Source organism: Lichenostomus cassidix, chromosome 4A, assembly GCF_008360975.1.
Source record: "Lichenostomus cassidix isolate B80296 chromosome 4A, HeHo_3.0, whole genome shotgun sequence".
Lineage (NCBI taxonomy): Eukaryota > Metazoa > Chordata > Aves > Passeriformes > Meliphagidae > Lichenostomus > Lichenostomus cassidix.
The window spans coordinates 13,774,563-13,796,352 of record NC_139485.1 but is presented as its reverse complement, the minus strand read 5'-3'; the positions used below and the strand labels follow the sequence as shown (position 1 = coordinate 13,796,352).

Here is a 21,790-nt window from a genome sequence, read left to right as displayed (position 1 = left end):
AGTGAGGAACATGGGATGACCTGGTTCAGCCTGGAGAAGGGAAGGCTCCAGGGAGACCTTGGAACCCTTTCCAATGCCTGAAGGGGCTCTATGGTGGCTGGAGAGGGACTTTGGATGAGGGGCAGGACAAGGGGGAGTGACTTCCCACTGCCAGAGGGCAGGGTTAGATTGGATACTGGGAAGAAATTCTTCCACTGTGAGAATTGTAAGGCACTGGCACAGGGTGCCTGGAGAAGCTGTGGCTGCCCCATCCCTGGAAGTGTCCAAGGCCGGGTTGGACAGGGCTTGGAGTAACCTGGGCTAGGAAAAGGTGTCCCTGCCCATGGCAGGGTGTGGAACTGGATGGTCGTCAAGGTCCCCTCCAGCTGGCCTGGGCAGCTGTGGGCAGCTGTGGGCAGATGTGCACATGCCCAGTGTTGGGATGGGGGGTTGGGAAGCTCTTAATAACCCCCAAGGCCAGTGGCAGCAGAACGAGTTCCCAGTAATGATGGCAGGGCTGAGGGCTGGTGATTTGCAGCTGCCTGGGAAGATGGTGCTTCCAGACGGGAGCCAGAGCCGGAATGCCAGAACTCGTTTGGCCACTCCGGTAGCCGGGGGATCAAAGGGCCCGGTGTGAGTCAGGGCGGCGCGGTGGGGGTGACGCTGCTCCCCTGGGACCAGGGGCTGGCAGGGCTGGCGAAACCCGGGAGACCTGTCGGGGCAGGGCAGGGCATCCCACAGCTGGGATGGGGAACCCTCCGCAGGGTTTGCTCCTCCCTGCCCAGTTCCTAACGTTGGGATTAATCCTTCAAACCGCAGCATTGCATCCCCAGAGCCCCAAGGACCTGGGTGGGTGCTCTGGGGCTGTCACCCAGCCCTCAGTGGGATCTCCAGGCATGGAAACACGAGCCCTGGGACACCGTGAGGGGCTCCTGGGAGCCAGGGGAAATCCAGGAGGACCTGTGGTTTCTGCTGCTCCCCAGGGCATGTGTGGGCTTTATTTCTATAGTATTTCTCAGAAAAATGGGGGAGACTGGTGGCTCCTCTCCCTTGCTTTGGAGGTGGCCAGTGAAGTGGGAAGTTGAGAAATCTGGGGAGTCCTCTTGTACCGTTTGGAATGCAGTGGCAGGAGCACCCAGTCACTGTCCCGTGGGGAGAGACTCCTGGCTGCAAACTGTGTTTGTGGGATCCAGGGTTAGTGGGGTGCAGGGTGAGTAGGGTGTCAGGTCCTGGGGTTCAGAAAGGAAGGGGTTCCCTCTCTTCTAAAGCCCAACCACCAGCTGTAACTTCAGCTCTTGGCTCTTAGCTTTCGTTTCTTCTTTTTTTCCAACTGAGCTGGAAAAGTGAGAGGTGGGAAGAGGGGTGATCTTGGAAAACACTGGGGTTTGTGTCAGGTCTGGTGTGCTGAGCCCCCCACCCGCCCTTCCCTGTGCCCCCAGCCCTGCTCTGGGGAGGGGGGGCTGCAATTTGCCTCTGTTCCGTCCCGACTGGGGTTGATCTGCATGAGAATGAGCAGGGCTTGGCGGGGAGGGCTTGTCTTGGGTTCCTTGGGCATATTCCTGCCGCTTTCCCTTCCAAGTGGGCGCCTGGCCGCCGCCGCAGCCCCTGCCAAAGTAATTCTTTGCTTTGGAACCGGGAGACGAAATCTCCTCCGTTTTATTTCGGAGGGGTCAGGGAAGGAGTGGGAACCCCGCTGATCCAACCGTGTTCCCTTTTAACCTGCCTCTCCCTCTCTCCCCCTCCCGGCCCCCCGTCCTCTGGATGAGCGAGGCTGTAGCCAGGGCACGAGTGGCCAAACCGAAGCCGGAAAACACAGAGAGCCGAGCGGGAACATGAGCTGTTTCCGATGGATCATTTAATATCTGCAGCATCCCAGGGCTGGGATTGTACCGCTCCTGGTGCCGTCAGGGTTTTGTGATGCCTGATGTGTGCTGGGCTCTGTCGTTCTGCCTCCCTGTTTTCCCTGTGGGTTTTAGGTGATGTTTTTGGGATGGGGGTCATGGAGCAACATCCAGCTGCCAGCCTCTGTTGGGGTAAGGATTGGGGTGCGGGCAGGAGAAGGTGAGTGCCCACTGCCCACACCTCGGCCGCGCCGCCACCGCCCAGCCTCATTGTCTCACTTCTCTCTCCATTCCTACGCCAATTAAAGCGCCGTGTTGCCATTCATGGCCCTTATGGTTTTGTTCAGTTGTCTGTCAGCTCTTGTCAAGCCCTGTCCCCTTCCCCTCCCCCGTTTCCAAAAACAAAACCCCTGACAAACCCCCCTTTGAATCCCCTCTTACCTCACTCCCAGCGTGGGGCCCCATTGCCGGGGGATGCCGGCGGCGGCGGCGGGGAGACCGCTCCCCATGCTGCCTTTGTGGGCCGCCGCCGCCCCCCGGCCCTCGGCCTCCCGCTTCTGCCAGCATTAATTAGATAACTCGGCCCCTCTTGATTCCTCCGAGGGGAGATCGGGACGATCCGACTCCAGGGAGAAAATATGGCTTTTCTTCCTCTCTATTTTTTGGCCAAGCCCTTGGTTCCGTCGCTGCTGGAGGTGCTTATTGTGCTGGGAAATAACGGGTTGGCAGGGGTGGGTGTGGGGCGGGGGTGAGCCCGGGGGACTCCCGGTGTTCCTCATTCCCTGTCAGTACCCCAGGCGGGCGTGAGCAGGAGCCTGGGGTCCCCCGAGCCCACGCCAGCGGCTGCAGAGAGTGCTGCAGGTGGCAGCAGCAGCCTGTGCCAGTGCTCTGGCCCTAATTAAATCTGCTCCAAAATCCCTCAATTAGCAGCAGGTTTTGTTTCCCCCACTCGCAGGGTTTGCATTGAGGTTGTTCGGGTGCAGCGTCCGAGCGCACGGAGTGTGCGCGGATCTGGGAGGATGGAAAAGCACATGGCTGCTCCCGGCAGGCCTGGCTCCTGCGAGGGCTGGGAGCCTTCCCTCTCCTCCCCTTTCTCCTCTTCCTCCTCCTTGGGCCATGAGGGTGGTCAGCAGCTTTCCCTGGAAGTGATGGATTGGCATTAGGATACATCCTGGCTGAGCCCACAATGGGACAAAGGAGAACGTTCTCCTTTTGTGGGCACTGCCTTTGGTGGTGCTGATCCATATGTCCTCCTTGGGACTGGTGGGGAGTCTGGCACTTGTACACTCTCCCTGACCATGCTCTAATTATAGGGATAGCTCAGGGAGAAAGCCCTTCCTGCAGCCCTGCCGTGGCACAGGAGGGCTGAGTCACCAGGGCCGGGGACGTCACTGACTGTGGTGGCAGCTGCTGGCCGTGGGTTCCAAGGTGTGGCTGGCATCCCACAGCACCCCTGGCAGCTTTCCTGAAGTCTTCTGATGTGTTCTCCCAGCATCCTGATGGCTGGAACCCACCTCTGCTCTTGGCTGGTGGTAACCTTGGTGTGACTCCTCCCTAGGAGAAGGGATCTGGACTGGAAGGGAAAACCAGACCTGTCTGCAAGCTGTGAGTTTGCAGTTGAAACTAGGATTCTGCTTCTGACTTCCTGCTCTAGAAACCCAGCATTGGTGGGTGTTCTCAGGGAAAAGTGGTCTCTCTGATCTGTCCCCCAGATGCTGGGTAAGGGCTTGGTCTTTAGAGCTACGACAGTGACCGCAACATGTGAACAGAGCTCGAGGAGCTGTAGTGGGACCTTCCTTGCATCTCACCTTCCCTGCTTCCAGTGGTGTGCAGGATAAGCAAGGTGCTCTCTTGGCCTTCAGTGTTTGAGGCTGCTTGGGGAGAGTTACAGTCCAAAGTGTTGAACGTGAGGCTCATGTTTGCCAAACCTCTGTTTGAAGCATTGGCATGGCCTCTTGGCCATTGCCAAAGCCATGGGAATCCCCAGAGCCACCGGTTTCCCTGTGGAGAGTTGCTGGGAGCCAGGCTGTGACTAGGGCTGGTGTTGGAGCGTGGACACACTGCACTGCCTTGGCCATCAGCCCCCTTTCTGGGCAGAGCTGGCAGTTTGGGTTCATTTCCCTCTGCACTTGGTGTTTCCATCCCTTCCTCTCAATCCCAACCCTGGCTTGACTGTGACCCGGAGTCAGTCACAGTGTGGAGCTTGCTGGGGTGTCTGTGCCAGGAGGACAGTGGTTCGGACATGCTGTAACTTCACCTAAAAAAATGTCACCCCTGGCAGCCGGGCTTGTGGGGTGGGAGGGTTACCAGTCTGCGAGGAGCCTCCCAGCTGGCAGGAAAGCAACAAAGGGGTTTTGGGGAGCAGCAGAGTTGGAAAATGGCATCCTGGTGCTGGGGGGGGGGGGGTCGGTGAGCGTTGCCATGGAGACCCGTTTATGCCTCACTGATGCGTCGTGTAAATCCGTTTGGAAACGAGAAGGGCCTTTTGTCTTTGGGAGGGTTGAATGGGCCTCATTAAACCCGAGATGAGGAAAAAAAGGGCCTTAGAGTGTATCTGGGAGGGGGACGGATGGGACGGCCCCGGGGGGCTCAGCAGAGGCTGTTCCCTCTCCCAGGGATGGTGAGGACCCAGGAGGGGCTGGCAGGTGAAAATTATCTCTCTGAACAGCGGAGACCAAAGGAGTGGAGGAGATAGGAGCTGCCTTCAGATACCTGGAATCGCTGGCTCTGTGTGGCCACCTCGGCTCCAAAGGATGGAGCAGAAATAGAAGAGGGCTGCCGAAGGGCAAGGAAAATAATTATCCATAGATTAGCAGGGGGAAAAAAGATGGCAGGCTCTTCTAAAGGAGACTAATAATAGAGGAGCACATGAAAGGAATGGGATCTGAGAGCGTGGGGGTTCGTGTGCTCCTATTTACCCTCTTGTGGTGATGAGCGGCGCGATGGACGAGCGAGAAGGCGACAGATACAGAGGGAGGAACCTTTTCATTCCACTTGTAATTAACTTCCTTCCATGGAGTATCTTTGTTCCCAAGAGCTGAATGGGAGTCAAAAAGGAGAAAGGGGCTGTGCCTCTGTGTGCTGGCACCACTCTGGGAAAGGGCTATGGTTGCTGGTGGTATGCTGGGATCAGGTGGGCCTTTGGGATTAGGGTGTAATTCATCTGGTTCAATTGTCCTCAGCTCTGGAGAGGTGAAATGAGGTGGGTGGGGGCAGCAGTGTCTCACTGGTAGCTCCTGGTGTCACCAGGAGAACCTGTCCCTGTGACATGGGTTATCCGATGCTGTTGGCTCAAACTCCCTTGGGACCAAATAGTTGTCCTTGTCTGGTGATGCTGTTTGACTTCAGCTGTGATGGTACCACCCCAGTGAGGTCCCACTTTTTACTGCCAACCCCCTGATATCTCTTTGTTGTTGAAAATACAGATTTTGGCAAAGGCAGAGGTGGCTGGGTGTCACCAAGGAAACTTTGGAATGATAGTGGGAGCATGAGCTGTGCGGGGACTCTGATGGCTGGAGTGTGATGTGGCTCTGTGACATTGGGGTACAGAAAACATATCTAGGGACAGGACTGTTTCTTCTGGCTGGTGGCAGAGAGTCCCCAGTGCCTGGGCATGACCACTGTGTCCCAGGGAAGCTTGGAAGAGTGAGGCATAGAGAGAGGGCAGGGTTGGATTTGTATGTGGCTGGACACTGGCAAATCACAGGGCTCAGGAGTGTTTTTCAGGATCTCACACCCAGTTAGAACATGGAGCTTTGGCTTTTTTACTGGATCTCACCCTTTCCCATCCCTTTGTAGAGGTGATTCCCAGTAGGTGGGAGCTGTGATCTGTGTGAAAGGACCCACATGCTCTGTTGGTGAGGAGAGCTAGGCCCACAGGGGCTTTAGCTGCCCAGACACCAGGAAAACCACCCAGCTCCTGCAGGTCTCGCTCTGCCGGGCATTGTCAGCCTTCCCTGCCACAAATACACGTCCTCCATGTAAGATCCAGTTATTTTTGGATTTCTTTGAAGCAAACAGCATTTAGCATATGTCATCTTATATGTATGTCAGCATCAGCTTTAGAGCATCTTCTCCAAGGAGAAGGTTCTTGGGAAATGTTGTTCTGTTCCTGCCAAGCCTGAAATCAGGTGAGGGGCATCATGTACCGTGGATGTGGGGAAAGGTGATGCTGCACTGGAGATTTTGTGGTTGACATGGTGCAAGGAATGCCTGACTCCAGGGGGAGAGCAGTTGGAAAATGTGTCAACCCATTCTTTTAAAAGATTGTATTTTTAAGCTATTTATTGGTCTTCCCTAAGGAAGAGCTGTAGGATTGCTGGATTTTAAGGTTCTGGATGACTTATCTGCAGGACACGTGTGTCTGCAGGATTGCTGGGAGTGTGTTGGCTCATCTGTGTCTATCTGTGTGTGCCCTCATGGAGGAGAGGAGCCTGCATGGGAGGGGGTTTCGGAGGTGGAAGGTATCATTCCTAATACGACTCCTGAGCTTGCTCCAGCCAAACTTGCTCAGTTTTCCTCCTTAGCCCATGTTCTTCCTCCTCTCCCAGCAAACCCTCTCTGGCATGCCTCTGGCACTGGGCACTGGCTGAGTCCATGGCTCAATTCCAGCAGGTCCCACCTGTAGCCCCCCGGTCACTCCATCAGATCCTATATTTTGGACCCCCAAGGAGAGTGTGGAGGTGAGAGGGGGCTCTGCAAGGGGTTGGGGGCCCCACCAGCAGCCCCCCAACTCAGGGCAAAGGAGAGGCTGCACTTTAATCCCATCTCCCTGCTCCGGCATCCCAGCATCCTGCTGCCAACAGAGCTCCCGTTGTTTACCCAACTCGGAGGAATCGGTTTACAAGGCTCACAAATCCCCTTTTCACCTTTCCCATCAGAAAACACCTCCCGAAACAATGAAGAAATTGGACGCTGCCACCTGATCGCTCCCAAGGAACCTGCGGGGCCGGGAGCTGGGGGCTGGGAGAGGCACTGGGGATGGGGATGCCTGGCTGGGATGGCCTGGATGCTCCCCCAGCTCTGTAGGTGTGCAGCTGTGGGTGCCACCCAAAAAACACCTCAGGGGCTTTAAAGGGATGAAGCTGCCAGCACTCTCCACCTGCTCAGCTGGCAAAAAAACCCCCAAATTTTTTTAAGCTTTAATGGCTGTAGTTAATCATTCCCACCCCTTTGGACACTAGGAGAAAGGATGCTGGGATGTTACCTGTGAACTGGTGATGGTGTCAATCACAGGATCTCAGAATGGTTTGGATTGGAAGGGACCTTAAAGCTTATCTAGTTCCACCTCCTGCCATGGACAGGGGCACCTTCCACTATCACAGGTTGCTCCAAGCCCTGTCCAACCTGGCCTTAAACACTTCAGGATGGGGCAGGAATAAGGATGGAGCCACCATCCTCCTCCTGAGTGGTGGGTGTACTCATGGTAGAGGAGAGTGATCCTTAATGGTGTGAGTTGTTTCAGCATTAAGGTTGAGCTAAGTTTTCGTTTTTCTCTTTTTTTTTTCCCTTGCCTGTTCCCTGTTTTTAAAACAGGGAAATCAAGCTGTATTTTCTGGAGGAACAGCAGATTCCCCCTTCCTTCCCTGAAATTACAGCGGGTGCTCTGAGGGCACAGTGAATTTCCCTATTAATTTAAGAGTTGCTGTGTTCATTCCTCCGGGTTAAGATAAATCTGAAGATGTGTCCTTGTGAAGACAAGTCAAGAGTGTAATTCCTTTTTGTCTTCAACCATCCCTCGGAACTAAAATTCCTCGTCTCCAGAACTGGCTGAAATCCTGCATTCAGGCAACATGTGACAATTTTTGGACCTTTTTTTCCTCTCCTTTTCTTGTGATGAATGTTGCTTTTCACTGTGTACTTTAAAGGAGAATTTCCTGGAGAACCAGCCTCTGGCATGGTGGGAGCTGTTGTTGGTCTTCCCTAAGACCATCATCACAAGATGTTCTTGTGACAAAGCAGAATTTTTTTGGGAAATAAAGGTCTCTGTGTGTGGTGAAGAGCTGGAAGAGCTGTATGAGGGGTTTGAGGTATATGCCTCAGGTTTATTTCCTCCTCCTGTGCTGCCCAGGCTGTCATCTGGGAGCAGCCCTGCTGTTGGAGAAGAGGGGAAATGGAGGAGAAAAAAATCAGGAAAATTGGAGGACAAAGGGAAAACCGTATGTGTGCGAGTGGGAAACAGCGGTTGGAGGGAGCAGCACAGGGAAGTGGCTCTGTCTTGCTCCATGTTTGCGTGAATCTGGAAGATGTTCCTGGGCTAATTCCCAGACAGCAGCTGTGTGCTTCTGGACCTGAGACTGAGTGTTCATGGAAGGGATTTGCCTCCTTGTTTTATCCTTAAATAAACCAAAGGTAGGCCCTGGTCCTGAAGTTCCTGAGATGAAGAGGTGCCAGCAGGATGTGGTGCTGGAAGGTTCTCAGCTGCCTCGGTTGCTTCATGGCCCCTCCCCTGCTTACAAATCTGTTTGGCCTGATCCCAACAGGCTGGTGGCCCAGGGACCGGTTGGTTTGCAGGTGTTGGCCAAGGTTTTGGCCACAGAGGTGTGATAGGTCCTCCTGGTATGGAGATGAGGGTGGATAGGGCCTTCTCCTCCTGCTCCGGCGGTGCAAGACATCTGCTTGACTTGTTTGTGGCTTCCTGTTTGGCATCTTCTGGGCAGGAGGGAGCTGGCAGGGGCTGGAGGAGGGAGCTTGAGTCACTCTGGAGTCCTCTGCCAGGAAGCCTCTGACTCAGCCCAACCGTGGAGAAAGGAGTGTGGGATCCAGCTGCTTCTCGGGGTGGGAACCCGTGCAAGTGTTCACTTGCGCTGCGTGTCTGCGGCCGGGCGGGGAGGGAGGGCCAGGGGCTGCTCCCGGCTCCTGCTCCCGCTCCGGCCTTGCGTCAGGGCTCCGGCCGTGGGTGGGGAAGCCTTTATCGCTCCCAAGCCTTTGGAAGTGCGTGCTGGCCACTGGCCAGGTGACCTACTTGGTAGTGTGAAGCAAAGCATGGCTCACCTGCTGGCAGTGCTGGGATGGAGCCGGGCTCTGCATCCCACCTGCATCCCTAAAGACCCTTCAGGGGTCAAGTTTCCCACTCTCTCCTGGTCACCTTTAGCTAGAATCATGACTTGTACGAAACTCCCTGCAACCTCATCTGGCCAAGGTGCTTCCGTGCCAGTGGTGCTGGGATTGGGATGATCCCAACTGTCCCCTTGATGCACCAGGCTGATGTGGTGGAGGCAGAGCTGCAGCTGGGCAGGGAGGATGGACCCATAACCCCCCAAAATCCAGCTCCATGATGGGACTGTGCCTGCAATCCCTGTGTCATGACCTGGGTGCCAGTGATGCTCCTCCAACCCTGCAAGCTGCCAGCAAGTTGCAAATGATGTCTGTGTGTCTGCCCTGCTCCTGCAGCTGGCACTGAGCTCCAGAGCCTGTGCCAGGGACACTGGGGGTGTGTGGGCTGCGGCTCCGCCTGCCTGCTCCCAGCTCGGCCTGTGGATCTGCTGGGCTCCCGCATCCAAAGGCCGGGTGCTGGTTCCAGCTCTGTGGCTTCTTGCTAAGACTTGCATGGAGCCACGGAGCAGGTTGGTGTTGTGTGTTTGATATTCCTTCTGTGGAGCCTGCAGCTCCAGCCGGAGCAGCTGGCTGGGGGAGAAGGTATCCCGGCCCCCATCCGCTCTCCAGAGTGGGCTCGGGCAGGGATGAGCTGTGTCCGACAACGGAAGGGGAAGTGTGGCTGTGCAGCCTTGGCAAAGCGCTCGCTTCGGGTTTTGCCGTGCCCAGATTACGTGAGGTAGTTGCAGCAGAGATAACTCTGCAGGAACATCCATTCCCACCTTATCTCCCATCAGGAACGCGTTTAGTTGCCTACATCAAAGCAGATGATCTGCTGCTTCCCTCCTTGCTGCCCTAATCCTCTCCTTCACACTGAAAAAACCTAATCAGAGCCTTGCCCCACCATAACGAGATCCGAATGTTAATTATCAGCATCTTGCCTTCCTTCCCTTCCCAATGCCCTGCCTTCCAGCCCCGAATAGCTTTCCTCCCTCCTTGCTCCTCTCCATCCGGTCCTCCCACGCTCCTGGGCACACTGTTGAGCCTGGCTCAGTAGAAGTTGTCCTGCAGGATGCTTCCCTCCCTTCCATTTAAGGACAGGAATTCCTCAGGGAGCCGGGGCGTGGACGGGATCCCTCCCTGCGCCCCATTGTCAGGACTTCTCCCCATGCCTAATTATTGCCTGTCCCTGCAGGAAGCTCCTTGCCTGGCCGTCGGGCAGAGCCGTGGCGTCTCCCAGCCCTTTGTGGAAAGACTCATTCTCTGTTGGATGCCAGGCTTGGGGAAGGGTGCCCGCCCTTGTCGTGGCTGGCAAGCGGGACTGACCTGAGCCAGCCCTGGTTTTGTCAGCAGGAACCCGTGGTGGCTCCATGCAGCACAGTGGGATGGTGAGGGAAGTGTGCAACTTAATTTTGGTGTCAAAACCCATCTTGCAGAGTTGAATCACAAAAGAAATGGTGTCAGAGCAGGGTGGGCTGGGCTGGCGTGGCCTCTGCTCCAGCACATGGTAACCTCTTACCCTCCTCTCTTCCAGGTTCATGACTGGGAAGGGGCTGGTCATCTACCCAGAGATTGGGGATAAACTGGACATTATCTGCCCCAAAGCGGAGCCGTCCAAGCCTTACGAGTACTACAAGCTGTACCTGGTGAGGAAGGAGCAGGCGGATGCCTGCAGCACTGTCATGGACCCCAATGTGCTGGTGACGTGCAACCGGCCCGAGCAGGAGATCCGCTTCACCATCAAGTTCCAGGAGTTCAGCCCCAACTACATGGGCCTGGAATTCAAGCGGCAGCAGGATTACTTCATCACATGTGAGTCGCCCTCCTCTGCCTTGCCTCCAGCCCTGGCTCGGGAGGGCTCGGGCGCCTGGAGAGTGTCACCAGGCGCTTGTGTGTGACTTGGCCAGTGCAGAGAGCTGACATGGATGGAAAATATGTCCCGCTGGATGGGAGCAGGGGGAGGAATGTGTCACTGGCTGAGTGGGTCACCAGTCCCTATGTGGTGGCTGTGCTGTGTCCCCTGACCCGCTCATGGCCGAGAGCGGGAGCATGGCCCAAGCTGGGGTCGGCCTGGGAGTGTTATTGTGCCTGGAGCCTATTTTTTGCTGCCATCTTTCCTAGAGGTATTGCAGGGCTTTGCTTTGGGGCTGGGGAGAAAGCAGAACGGTGTCCAAGGAGATGCTTGTCCTTATTCCTGGGTGTTGCTTCCAAGAGCAGCCCCAGCAGTGGGAAGTGCTGGTGGTGTCCAGTGTGTGATGTGATCAAAGTGGCTGAAAAATCCTCCACACTGGCATTTTCTGTTTCTGTCCTGGTGCACCATGGCATTTTCTGGAGGGGAAAGAGAAGGAAGCTGGAATTTTCTTGGAGCCTGTGGTCTGTGCATGCAGGGGATCACTGCACAGGGATGTATCCGCTTGTGCCTGCTCCAGTGTGGATGGAGGGGGACCTGGGGAGCTCGGCCGTGTCTGGGCAGTGCTGCCAGCTCGCTCTTTGTCCCCTCCCCTCCTCCTCAGCCTGGCTGTCCCCGCCTGGCTCGGTGCAATGCAAAGGGCACGGTGGCTGTGGTTCAGCTCCCCTCGCCGTGTGCCGCGGGCTCTGCGGTGAGCGGCCGGTGCAGAGGTCACTGCCTGCATGGGAGCGAGTGCCAGGCCTTGGTGTGTTCCCAGCTGGAAACAGGGTATTTTTAGCCTGGAATCTTTGGGAGGGGGCAGCGAGGCTGTGGCAGGCAGTGGGGGTGGTGGTGGGGCTGTGCTGTAGTGCAGTGCCATGGAGAGGCTGCTGGTCTGGATGTCCCCAGCAAGCCTGACTGGGGCTGTTGGAATCTTGCTGCAGAATAATTTGGAATAAACCTGATGCAGAGAAAGCAGCCGGGCCTGTCTCTGGCAGGTCAGCCTTGAGCCCTCATCACTTCTGTCATGGCAAATTTTGCCAAGTGCTTCCTGACACGTGTCTGAGCCAGGTGGTGACAGGAGCTTACAAGGGGCTCTGTTCCCTGTGTGGCCATGGAGATGCCAGAATGGCTCCTGGATGGTCAGCCAGCGGTGTTTCCCTAACAGGAGGGGTGACAGCAGGGACGACCTGGCGCCACAACCTGCGGAGCCAGCTCGGCTCGGCGCGGTGCTGGCAGTGGCCGTGGGTTCTGCAGGGCTGAGTCACTGTGGCAGGGCTGGGCTCTTCCAGAGCAATGATCACTGTTACTATCCAGATCTGGGGATGTCTGTTCCATGTCACTTGAGGGGCCTCAGCTTTGCAGCTGTCATGGGGCAGGACACCCTAGTTCGAGTCCAGATGCCCCAGATGGGCTGGGAATGCCAAAAGAAAGCTCTGACACAGCTCCCATATAGACTCCTAGGTCCCTTACCACAGCTGGCACCAGCCTGGTGGCACTTGGAAAATTCAGCCCTTCTGCTGTTCCTTAGCTGATGCAAAGCTTGATTTAATACAAGCTTTGCCTGCAGTGGGCAAAAATTGGGAAGAGAGGCCAAAGTGCCAGGTTTGGGTCAGGCAAACATCTTGACTTCTCGGTCAGTGGCTCCTGTGTGTTTGGAGGTCAAGTTCAAGCACTGACATGGTCATCAAGCTAATGAGGGCTGAAATTGGGGTCCTCAGAGCTACATCCCATGGTACCCTCAGGCTGCAAAGAGCCCTCAAAGACAAATAGGTTCCCCAAAATGACCTCAGGAGGCGAACAAAGCACTGAGAAGAAATATGGGATCCCTCTTATGGTAACCAGGTCCAGCAGGAAGAAGAATTTACCAGCCTCCGAATTACCCAAATTTTAAGGAGCTGTTTTGCATTTCACACAAAAACTTAAGTGAAAATCAGCCTCCCGGAGCTTTGGGAGGCACTTTCACAAGCAGCCACCAGTGCGTTGCCGACTCCAAACGCGGCTCCCGCGGGGCCCCAGTGGCTTTGAGCTGGTGCCAGCTCCCCTCCAAGGCTGCCAGCACACCTGGGTCACTGCAGGTGACCAGCTTCAGCTCGCTGCAGATCCGACGGAACACGCAGCTGGGAGTTTGCAAAGCTGGCACAGTCCAGCTTGGGAAATCCCGTCTGTGCATCCCATTGGATGTTGGGCTGAGCCTTTCAAGCTCATTTTTTAATATAAAATCCTATTTAGCCTCTTGTTTCCACTTTCAGGCTGTATAGGGATGCAGCGAGCGGGGTGCTTGGAGCATCCCTGTGGGATGCCCCTCCTCTCCTCAGGGGGCCGGCAGTGCCCTCTGCCCCTGCCTTGGACCGTTTCTGACTTTAATTTCTCTTGACTCCTCCGTGCTTTGATGAGAAACCCCTTGGAGCCGGGAGCTGCCAGCTGAACTTTGGCCCCTGGGTGGGCTGAGGATGCTCCTGTGATCTGGCCATACCCTCTGCCGAGCAGCCCCAGGAGTTCTTTCTGCCAAGAAATAAAATAGCCAAAAAAACAAAGTCAAAAGTCTCCCGAGCAGACCACCCACATGTTGTCTTTTTTTCCCCCCCCAGTTTTTCCCCCCTCCCTCTCCTCAAGCTTTGCCTGGACACACAAAAGGGTTTTTTTTCTCCCTTTTCATTTCTAAGCCGGGGAAGCGACGCTGGAGCCGAGGGGAGCAGGGCGTGTGCCGCTCATCCCCCACCTTCCCCAGCGGCTGGAAAACCTCCCCACCGGAGCTGGGGGGCTTCCCAGGGTCCCTCCTATTCAGGACTGCTCCTTGCCATCCCTTTGGATATGCCAAGCCTTGTTTAGGGACACTTTTATCATGGAGGGACACGGCCCCGGCCCTCGGCTTAGCAATGAAAAGGCTTTTGAAAGCCGTCGTTCCCTGTCCCCATCCTCACACCGACCCCCTCCACACCAGCTCCAGGCTTTCCTTAAAAGTGTCTTTGCTGCTGGGGCTGAGTAGGGAAAGGTGATGCTTATTGCTAAGGCTTTCCATAAAGAACAAGATGCAGCAGCTCCTGCTTGCAGATCACTGGAGACAGAGGCTTGGGGGGGACATGAAACTCCAGCAGGAGTTGGGCACCAGGATAGAGTGCTGAGAGGGTGAAGGAGCTGGGAATTTGGGAATTGTATGTTTTATTTCATGATGCTTTGTGTTTTCTTCTATTCTTGGTCTCGTGGGTGTTTCCCTGCCTGCCTTTGGTGCCTTGGTGGGATTCCCTGTCCCCAGTGTCCTGGCCCCTCCTTGCAAAATACCTCCCACTGGAATAGCCTCCCTGCTGCCTGGTGCCTGCACTCCCGGGATGTCGTGGGCAGCTCCGGCCCTGCCACAGCTTATCCAGCCCTGCAGGTTCGGCTCCCTCCACCTCCCTTCCTAATTCACTCCAGCTCCTAATTGCGTTTGCTGCTCCTCTTTGAACTTGCTCCAGTTTTACTATCTCTGGTAATGAGGTGCCTGGATAGAGATCCATTAATCCCCGTGTCCTGGCAGCAGGGTGACGTGAGGAGGAGCTCCTGGAGTGCCTCCCTGCTATCCCAGAGCTCTGGATCAGAGAATCAAAGAATGCTTTGGGTTGGAAGGAATTGTTAAATGTCACCTAGTCTATCCCTGGAATGTCCCATCCCTGGAATGCCTCATCCCTGGAAGTGTCCAAGGCCAAGTTGGATGTGGCTTGGAGCAAACTGGTCTAGTGGAAGGTGTCTCTGCCTATGGCAGGGGATGAAACTGGATGGATTCCCATAGTTCCCAGTTAATATTCAGTTTGGTTTTGAGGCTGGTGGTGGTCCCAACAGCTCCTTCTGTGTTCAGTGGGGTGTGGAGACCCCAGGCAACCCTCGCTCAGCCTTGGGGTGCACTCCTGGCAGCTGTTTGCAGATGTGGTGGTGGTGCTGAGGTGTTCTTCCAGGTGGGGTCTCTCACCTGTCCCTCAGCCAAGCCCCTGGGCATGGCCTCAGTGTCCCACCTGTCCCGTGAGCCTCTTTAAAGCACCGAGCCCTTGTTTGATGACAATGCTGAAGGAAAAGCAAGGTCCCAGTAGATGATTCCCCATAAATCCGAGGCGTTTGCTGTTTATTGTGAGTCCTTAAGCCCTTCAATCCATTTTTGATGTAATAACGTCCGTAATCCAATCCAACGCTTTTTGGCAGCGGGATGCAGCGAGAGCGGATCTATTACCCTGAGTGTTGTGTTAAAGCCCTTGTCTTGCATTTCTGTTTTTAGATGCAATTAGTCTTAACCTGGCAAGAGTTATTTGTTGTAAACCATCGCTGCCGCTGCGACGCGGCTTCGTCCCTGGGCCATGCTCCGTCAGCATTTTCCTGCAGCTCAGCGTGGGGAAGGGGGTCACCTATACCCTGCCAGCTGCCAGGATCATCCTTCCTCCTTGTGAGCTTTTTTGGGACACATTGCCATACTCGCTTTTCTGGCTGTGCTCCTCCAGCTTCCGTTGGTTTGGGAAGCCTTCAGCCCGTGCCAGCGCGTGTGTGCAGAGCCGCTCGCGCTCCTTCCTGCATTCCTTGGGATTTGATAATTCCCTCCCTGGTTCCTTGGGCTGGGGGCTGTGCCGAGGGGGGCTTTGTCAGCCCGCCAGCTCTTTGCTGATGACATTTGAATGTGGCCACTTTCATGTGCTCCTCATCCTCCTTCCCACAACTTGTTTGGTGGAGGGGAGTTGAAAGGCCAAGGGCCGTTTGATGCTGTGATGGGAGCTGTGAACTTCTGCTGATAAAACCCCAATTAAATGGCTTCCTCATTCTTCACCCAAGCAGGCCCAGTTTGCGATACGCCCAGGCCAAGCAGAGCCAGCCTGGTGGCATCCATCTGGTTTTGGGGCTCTGCTGCTCCATCCCCATCCCGCTGGGAGCCGCTGGCAGAGGGTGGTGATGCCGCGTGGGAGCTGGCGGCCGGACACAAACGGCTCTAACGGTGTCCTGCTCCCGACTTCAAAGCCCGGGCCCTGGCCATGTCAAACCCAAATAATGGCCCTTAGACAACACGCGGTTCCTTGTCTTGCAGGCTTGTCTGAAGTGCGTGACCACAGTAAATGTGATTTTGTTGAGCCCTGTCCCTTAAGCCTCTGCCTCTTTTCTCTTCTCCTCCTCCCTCCTGACCTTTTCGGCTCAGCGCTGTCCCCGGACAGCCCCTGGCAGCTGATCTCATGGCTCAGCCTTTCACGGCCCTAATAGGGATGAAAAGCCCCCTCAGAAAGGGCCGGTGTCCCGCGCCCGGCCGGGAGGTAAATACCCCGTGCTTTGATCTGCTCCGGAGCCAAGGGGGCCCTGCCTGCCACAAACCCCCGCCCAGGGGTCCCTGCCTGCCATAGCCACCCACCCAGGGGTCCCCGTGTGTGCTTAACTCCCTGGCTGCTGGGCAGCCCCACCCTGTCCATAGCCCTGGCGCAGCTGAGGGCTCTGGAGCCGGGCGGTGGGTGCTGTCTGCCTGGGAAATAGGGCTGGCTGCATCCCAGGATGCTCTTCCCCAGCAGAAATTATTTCCATGAGCATCTCTAGCATTGTCACGACCCCTTTAGCATTGTCACGACCCATTAGGAGAAAATAAAATGTGTTTAACTCCTCAGTGCTCCTGAACACCGAGGTGACAGCAGAGATGATGGGCAGGAGTGATGGCAGTAAAGAGGTGACATTGATGGACTGTGACATGCCACCCTTTTCCATCCCTAATTTCTAGGGATCTGTGTCTGTCCACCCCTCTGCCAGGCTGGCCCAGGTGGTGTGTGGCGTCTTTAGCAGGTCATCTTTCCAGGGAGGATTGGTGTCACCCTCCATATGGAGTCTCTTTGTCCTGGGAGTGATGGTTTTGCTGCTGCTGTGTAATTCCTGAGCTCTTTGATCCCACCTGGCAGTGTGGAGTGGGAGTTACACAGCTCGTGGAGAGGGGGCTGTAGGAGCAATGGGATCTGGGGGCAGCTGCTCCCACCTCTGCAGTGGGATCAGCTCTAATTTGGGGGCAGAGTGGCCTCTTCCTCATCCATAACTCAGTGAGGAGGCAAATCCTTTGTCTGGATAGTCAGGAATTTATTTGGCATCTATTGGAAATTTCCAAGTCCTGTAACTCAGGATGTTTCTGGGGACTATTTGGTCCGTTCACTGGTGTCCACTTGGAGCAGAGAACAGCTCCTGAGGTCTTGCCATGCAATTCCCGGGTACAATGGATCAGCTCCTGCTCCAGTTGTTGTGGGGTGCAGCACTGGGAGCCACCGGTGATTGTGCTCTGAGCCAGGCTGTTGAGTGCACAGGCACAGTGGGAGCAGTGCCTGGGCTGGCTCCTCTCACAGCTGTGGGATTATTTGCAATTCTGGGCCAGGAGTTGCACCGATGTCACCTCCCCACTTCCAGAAGTTCCTGGTGCTTATGCAAAGTTTGCCTGTAATTGCAGTAGGGTTTCCTCCCAGCTGTCCCACAGCACCTGGAGCTCCTGTCCCTTCCCACTGCCTGGCACCTCCTGGGCTCCCCAAGCTCTCCCAGGCAGCTGGAGCTTCCAGAAGATCTGCACATGAGTCAGCCTCTCTGTCCCTGATAACCTGGAGTTTTCTCTGAGCCTCTGGGAGTGAGGATGGAACCTGAGCTCAGGTGGGCAGCTGGCCTTGGCATCAGCCTTGCCGCTGGGGGATGGCGCTGTCTGTCTCCATCCCCTTCCCAAAGGAGTTCTCAGTCATCTCCCAGATGTTTTGCGACCTAACAGGAGAGATTTACACCCTGTTAAAAGGCAATAAGTGCTTTCCTCCCCTCCTGCTCCCAGCGGGGCCCACAAATGACTCTGGCAGAGCATCAGGTGGGGAATTACGTGGCACTTTCATCCCGACCTGTATCCAGTTGCTTGCGGCGACCACAGAGACTGCACAAATCACCTTCCTCTCCCCATGACACACGCTTTCCTTGGAAGGGATGGATAGACCTGAAGACAAAGGATTTATTTAGGGCCATGGTCCCCCTGAGCTGGGCAGGGAGCAGGATGGGGACACTGGGAGTTTCCACAGCTCATCCACAGGGCATCTCACAGTGTTGGTGCTACAGGGCTTGAGTGAGTCACCAGGCTGTGGTCCTGCAGCCAAGATGTGATTTCCAGCCTGGATGAGGTTCCCTGCAATCCAGCAGTGACTCTTAATTATGATACTAATTAGCGTTGGTTATAATTTTCCATCAGAAAGCTGTTTTAATGGGAAATTAGCTTTTCACTTAAGCATTACTTGGGTTAAAGTGTCTTTTTCCAGTGGATACTTCAGTGTTTGCCTGTTGTTCTTGCTTTGCCCCAGGAAAGAGTGGGAGAGAGTGGAGCTGTAGGTGGTGAGGGTGAGTGTGGTGGGTGGTGTCCTCCCTTCTTCCTGCTGTAACTCTGTGAGTATCCCTCTGCTGTCTATAAGGAAGGGGGCTAATTTAACTGCTTAATTTGATTTTAGGGGTGCTGACCCTTGCCAGAGGAAGCTGAACCCCATCCCAGCCAGACCCCATGCAATGATTTTCATTTGCATTTCCAGCAGTGCATCTGAACTGGGGATTTTCCCACTATTTGCCGGGAGCGTGGAGTGGGATGGGCAGAATCCCAGTGCTCCATGGGCTGGCAGCAGCGAGGGGCTCCTCACCTGCCCAGTACAGGTGTGGGGAGGGACAGAGCGATCCCAGTTGGCTTCATGGCAGTGCCCTCATGCCAGGGAGGATAGCTGAGGGAGCACTCCTGGGGTCAGCGGTGCTGGCGGAGCAGCCTCCATGGGTCTTCTCTTTCCATGCTGGACCATGCGGCTGGAGCAGCCCTGGAGCAGCCCTGGAGCTGGCAGGAGTGGCTGTGAAACCCAAGCCTTGCACCTCCTGCCCCGTGCAGGGACGGGACAGGGCCGGGCTGGCTCACACAGGCGTTTTGGGGGCTGCAGGGCCCCTTCCCGGCGCAGCTGCCTCAGGAAGGCTGGGAGAAGGCTGGAAGAAGGCTGGAAAAAGGCTGGAAGGTGGCTGCCGGCCCCGCTGGCAGTGTGACAGCGTGGGGTGGGCTCCCCCCGCACAGCCCCTGCCCCGGCGCTGGCAGCAGCCCCAGCCAATGTGCTGGAGCTCAGGGAAGGGGCTGGGGGATGTGTCCCCACATCAGGGCCGGTGAGGAAGTGACACCGATATTAATAATACCAATAACGGGATGCCGTGAACGGGGCTGTGTGGCCCTACTGCCCGGGAGGAGCAGGAGGAGGAGGAGCAGGGGTTGTAACCAAGCTGTGTTCCCCGGAGGCCCCAGGGAGTTGGTGTGCAGTGGAGCAGGCGGGTGCCTCTGCTCGGTGACCTGGAAGTGGCTTGGTGTCCCCTGGGGTGCCAGCCCTGGTTGGGATGGGGGAAGGAGCTCAGTGCCCGTGGTGGGTTGGGCTCCAGGGCAGCTCCTCCCTGTCGGTACCGAGGGGGTGTAAAACAGCTTGAAAGACCTGGAGGAGGGGGGAGGTGGCAGGAGCTGGGGTTTTATTTGAAGTGCAGCCTGCTTGTGTATTCCTGCAGGGATCTCTGGCAGTGTCCGAGCATGCCGAGATGTGGGAGGCACATCTCCAGGGTGACCTGTAGGGGCTTCACCTGTGCCAGGAGGGGTTTCAGCCCAGGGGATGTGCGGGCTGGGCTGAGGCTGCTCTGCACCAGCTGTCCCTCGCCAGGGTCTGTCCCTCGGTTCCGGCGGGATCGGGGTCGTGCTGTGGGATGCACCAGTGGGATGCTGCCACCTCTCCTAAAGTGACGGAAACACGAACCTTGTGCAGGTCTGGGGACGAGTGGGGTGGTGGGGAAGGCGGCCGGGCTGTGGCCACGCCGTGCCTGGCTGGGGCTGGAGCAGGGCTGTGCTGCACAGATGGAAGAGTGATTAAGAGCAATAAAAGGAAAGAGACTTGGATTCGCTACAGTCTCAGCACATTAATTGTGCTTTGGGGCCCAAATCATAACGCAGTCCTGCTAGAGGGAATCCAGCAGAGAAACCAAACATCTCGCTCTGGCCAAGGCTGACCATTTAAGAGACCCTTGCCTTCATCTCCTGCCAGGTATTACTTCCAGCGTCTCCCATCTGCCAAAACCCGAGTTCTGCTTTGAAATATTTTTAGGGGGGGGGGAGAAAAGCTCTGGTGACACAGAGTGCTGCTGGTGGGGTGGCAGCAGGAACAGCACATGGCATTGCTGGCTTGGAGATAGGACCATGGGCTTGTTGGGGGTCTCTGCCATCTGTCCTGGCTCCCTCGTGTGTGTCACTGGGCTGGATGGGCATGTGGGATTCCAGGAGTGGAGGTCCTGCCTCTGCTTCCATGGTGGCTGAGCATCTCCTCTAAATTGACAAGCAATTACATGGTTAATAGTATCACTGTTAAATCCTCATCACTCAGCAGCCCGGGGCTTAATGCTCCATTAGGGCAGAGGCATCTGATGGCTCTCTGGGCTGGGAGTGGCCTTTGGAAGTCAGCCTTTGGAAGTAGCTGGCCAGAGGTTATTTTTGCTTTCCCAGTTCTTCAGCCAACCTGTGAATACACCCAAAATGGAATAGGGCAGGAAAATGCTGCTGTATGCTCAGTGTCACCAGGGCTGGCTGGATCGAGCCTCACTGCTGTGGTGTGGGGAGTTTGAGACCTGCCAATTTCCTATTCCATGGGTATTCCCAGCTCCCTGCCTGGCTTCCTTCGTTGTGTCACAGCTCTGCCTCCTGCTGCTGCCCTGCAGCTGCCGCTCTCCAGCTCGGGGCTCTCCCAGCTCTCCTGCACCCTCTGCCATGCCTGTGGATTTAACCTTTTCCTCCGTGGGTTGCTGAATCTGGATTCCATCGGCAGTTATGGATTGGTGGTGTCACCACAGTTCACCCTAAACCTGGCAGTGAGTGGCACAGGCACCTGGGAAATCCATCAAGTGCCACCCAGATCCCAGTCTGGATCCACTGGAGCTGGGCTGGGCTGAGCTGAGCCTGGAGCCTTCTGCTGGGGCTTCTTCCACTGGGAGAGTGGGAAACAGAACGGGAGGAGTACCTCTCCATCACAGAGCTTCATGGGGAATTGCACTGGAGGAGCCTTCCGTGATGGATCAGGGACCTGCTGCTCTCACATCACCCTGTCCTACGTGTTCACATCAAACTCTCTGGACTCTCACCATTTGGATGGATTTGGGAATTTGGGATTTTGGTTTTTGAAAGCCCAACCAGCCGTGTGGAACATCCAGCTTCGCCCATTGTGGATTTATAGGGAACATGGCAACTCATGTCCTTGTTTCAAGAGGCCATTCCAAGACATCACTGTGGGTTTTACAAGTGTTTTCCCCTTTGTTTGTTCCCTCGAGCAACTGCTTCATTTTTCCTCATGGTTCCTTCTCAAAGCTACTTTCTCCCTCATCATTTCCACAAGCAGAACAAGAAGAAACTTCGTGTCCAAGTTTGAGGTGGGAAGAAGGATGCTCAGCTGTGTCCCTTTTTCCATCCCTGTGGCTCCAGCTGCCACCCCTGTGGCTGCAGCTTTCATCCATGTGGCTCCAGCTGCTCCTTCTGTCCTTTTTAGACCTTGAATATTTTTGTTATATGTGGATGGAACACCTCCATAGTTATTTGGAGGAACTGCTGCCTTTGTCTCTCCTGGTTCCCCCCCACTCAAGCTACGCTTGCTTGGTACCTCATTTTGATATAATTAGTTAATTATTTATAAATCAGACCTCGTGAGACTTCACAGGGACTGTTTTTTATGGACTGCTCCCTTTTCTCTCAATGGATGAGTCACTTCAAGATGTAACAACCCATGACATGGAGCTGGGAAGCTGGGAAACTGTTCGAGGAGCTGCTTCAGGGCTGTGAGCTGGGATATATCCACTGATTTAACCCCCAAACTGGCGCCTCTGGCCTGGGAGAACTGGGCTGCCGAGCTTTCTGCCGGAGTTCACTCCCGATGTGTTTTTATGCGGAGCTGAGCTCAGGTCTGTCCTGTTTGGATTCCAGAGAACTCGTGCAGGCTGTCGGGGGCGTTTCTCCGCATTCCCAGGCGTTTGCGTGGGGCTTGGTGCTGACAGTGCTGCTGCTGGAACGGCC

General features: G+C 55.7%; 1 protein-coding gene and 1 long non-coding RNA gene across 3 annotated transcripts in view; one reads left to right on the top strand and one right to left on the bottom strand.

Annotated features, from left to right (window-relative positions):
• The window catches only part of EFNB1 (ephrin B1), a 44,511-nt gene that overhangs the window by 18,177 nt on the left and 4,544 nt on the right, over positions 1 to 21,790 (top strand). The window contains exon 2 of the mRNA XM_085060621.1: positions 10,390 to 10,667. Coding sequence (XP_084916747.1) covers positions 10,390 to 10,667 — 278 coding nt within the window. The remainder of the gene's footprint in view (positions 1 to 10,389; positions 10,668 to 21,790) is intronic.
• Positions 1,805 to 4,203, bottom strand: LOC146437530 (uncharacterized). 2 transcript variants are annotated; one of them, XR_014852272.1, is made up of 4 exons: positions 4,000 to 4,203; positions 3,335 to 3,393; positions 2,262 to 2,959; positions 1,805 to 2,004 (listed from the first exon to the last, which is right to left on the bottom strand). It is a non-coding gene; the product is annotated as an uncharacterized LOC146437530 (long non-coding RNA). The 2 variants fall into 2 exon arrangements; XR_014852271.1 differs by having other exon boundaries at positions 2,262 to 3,393.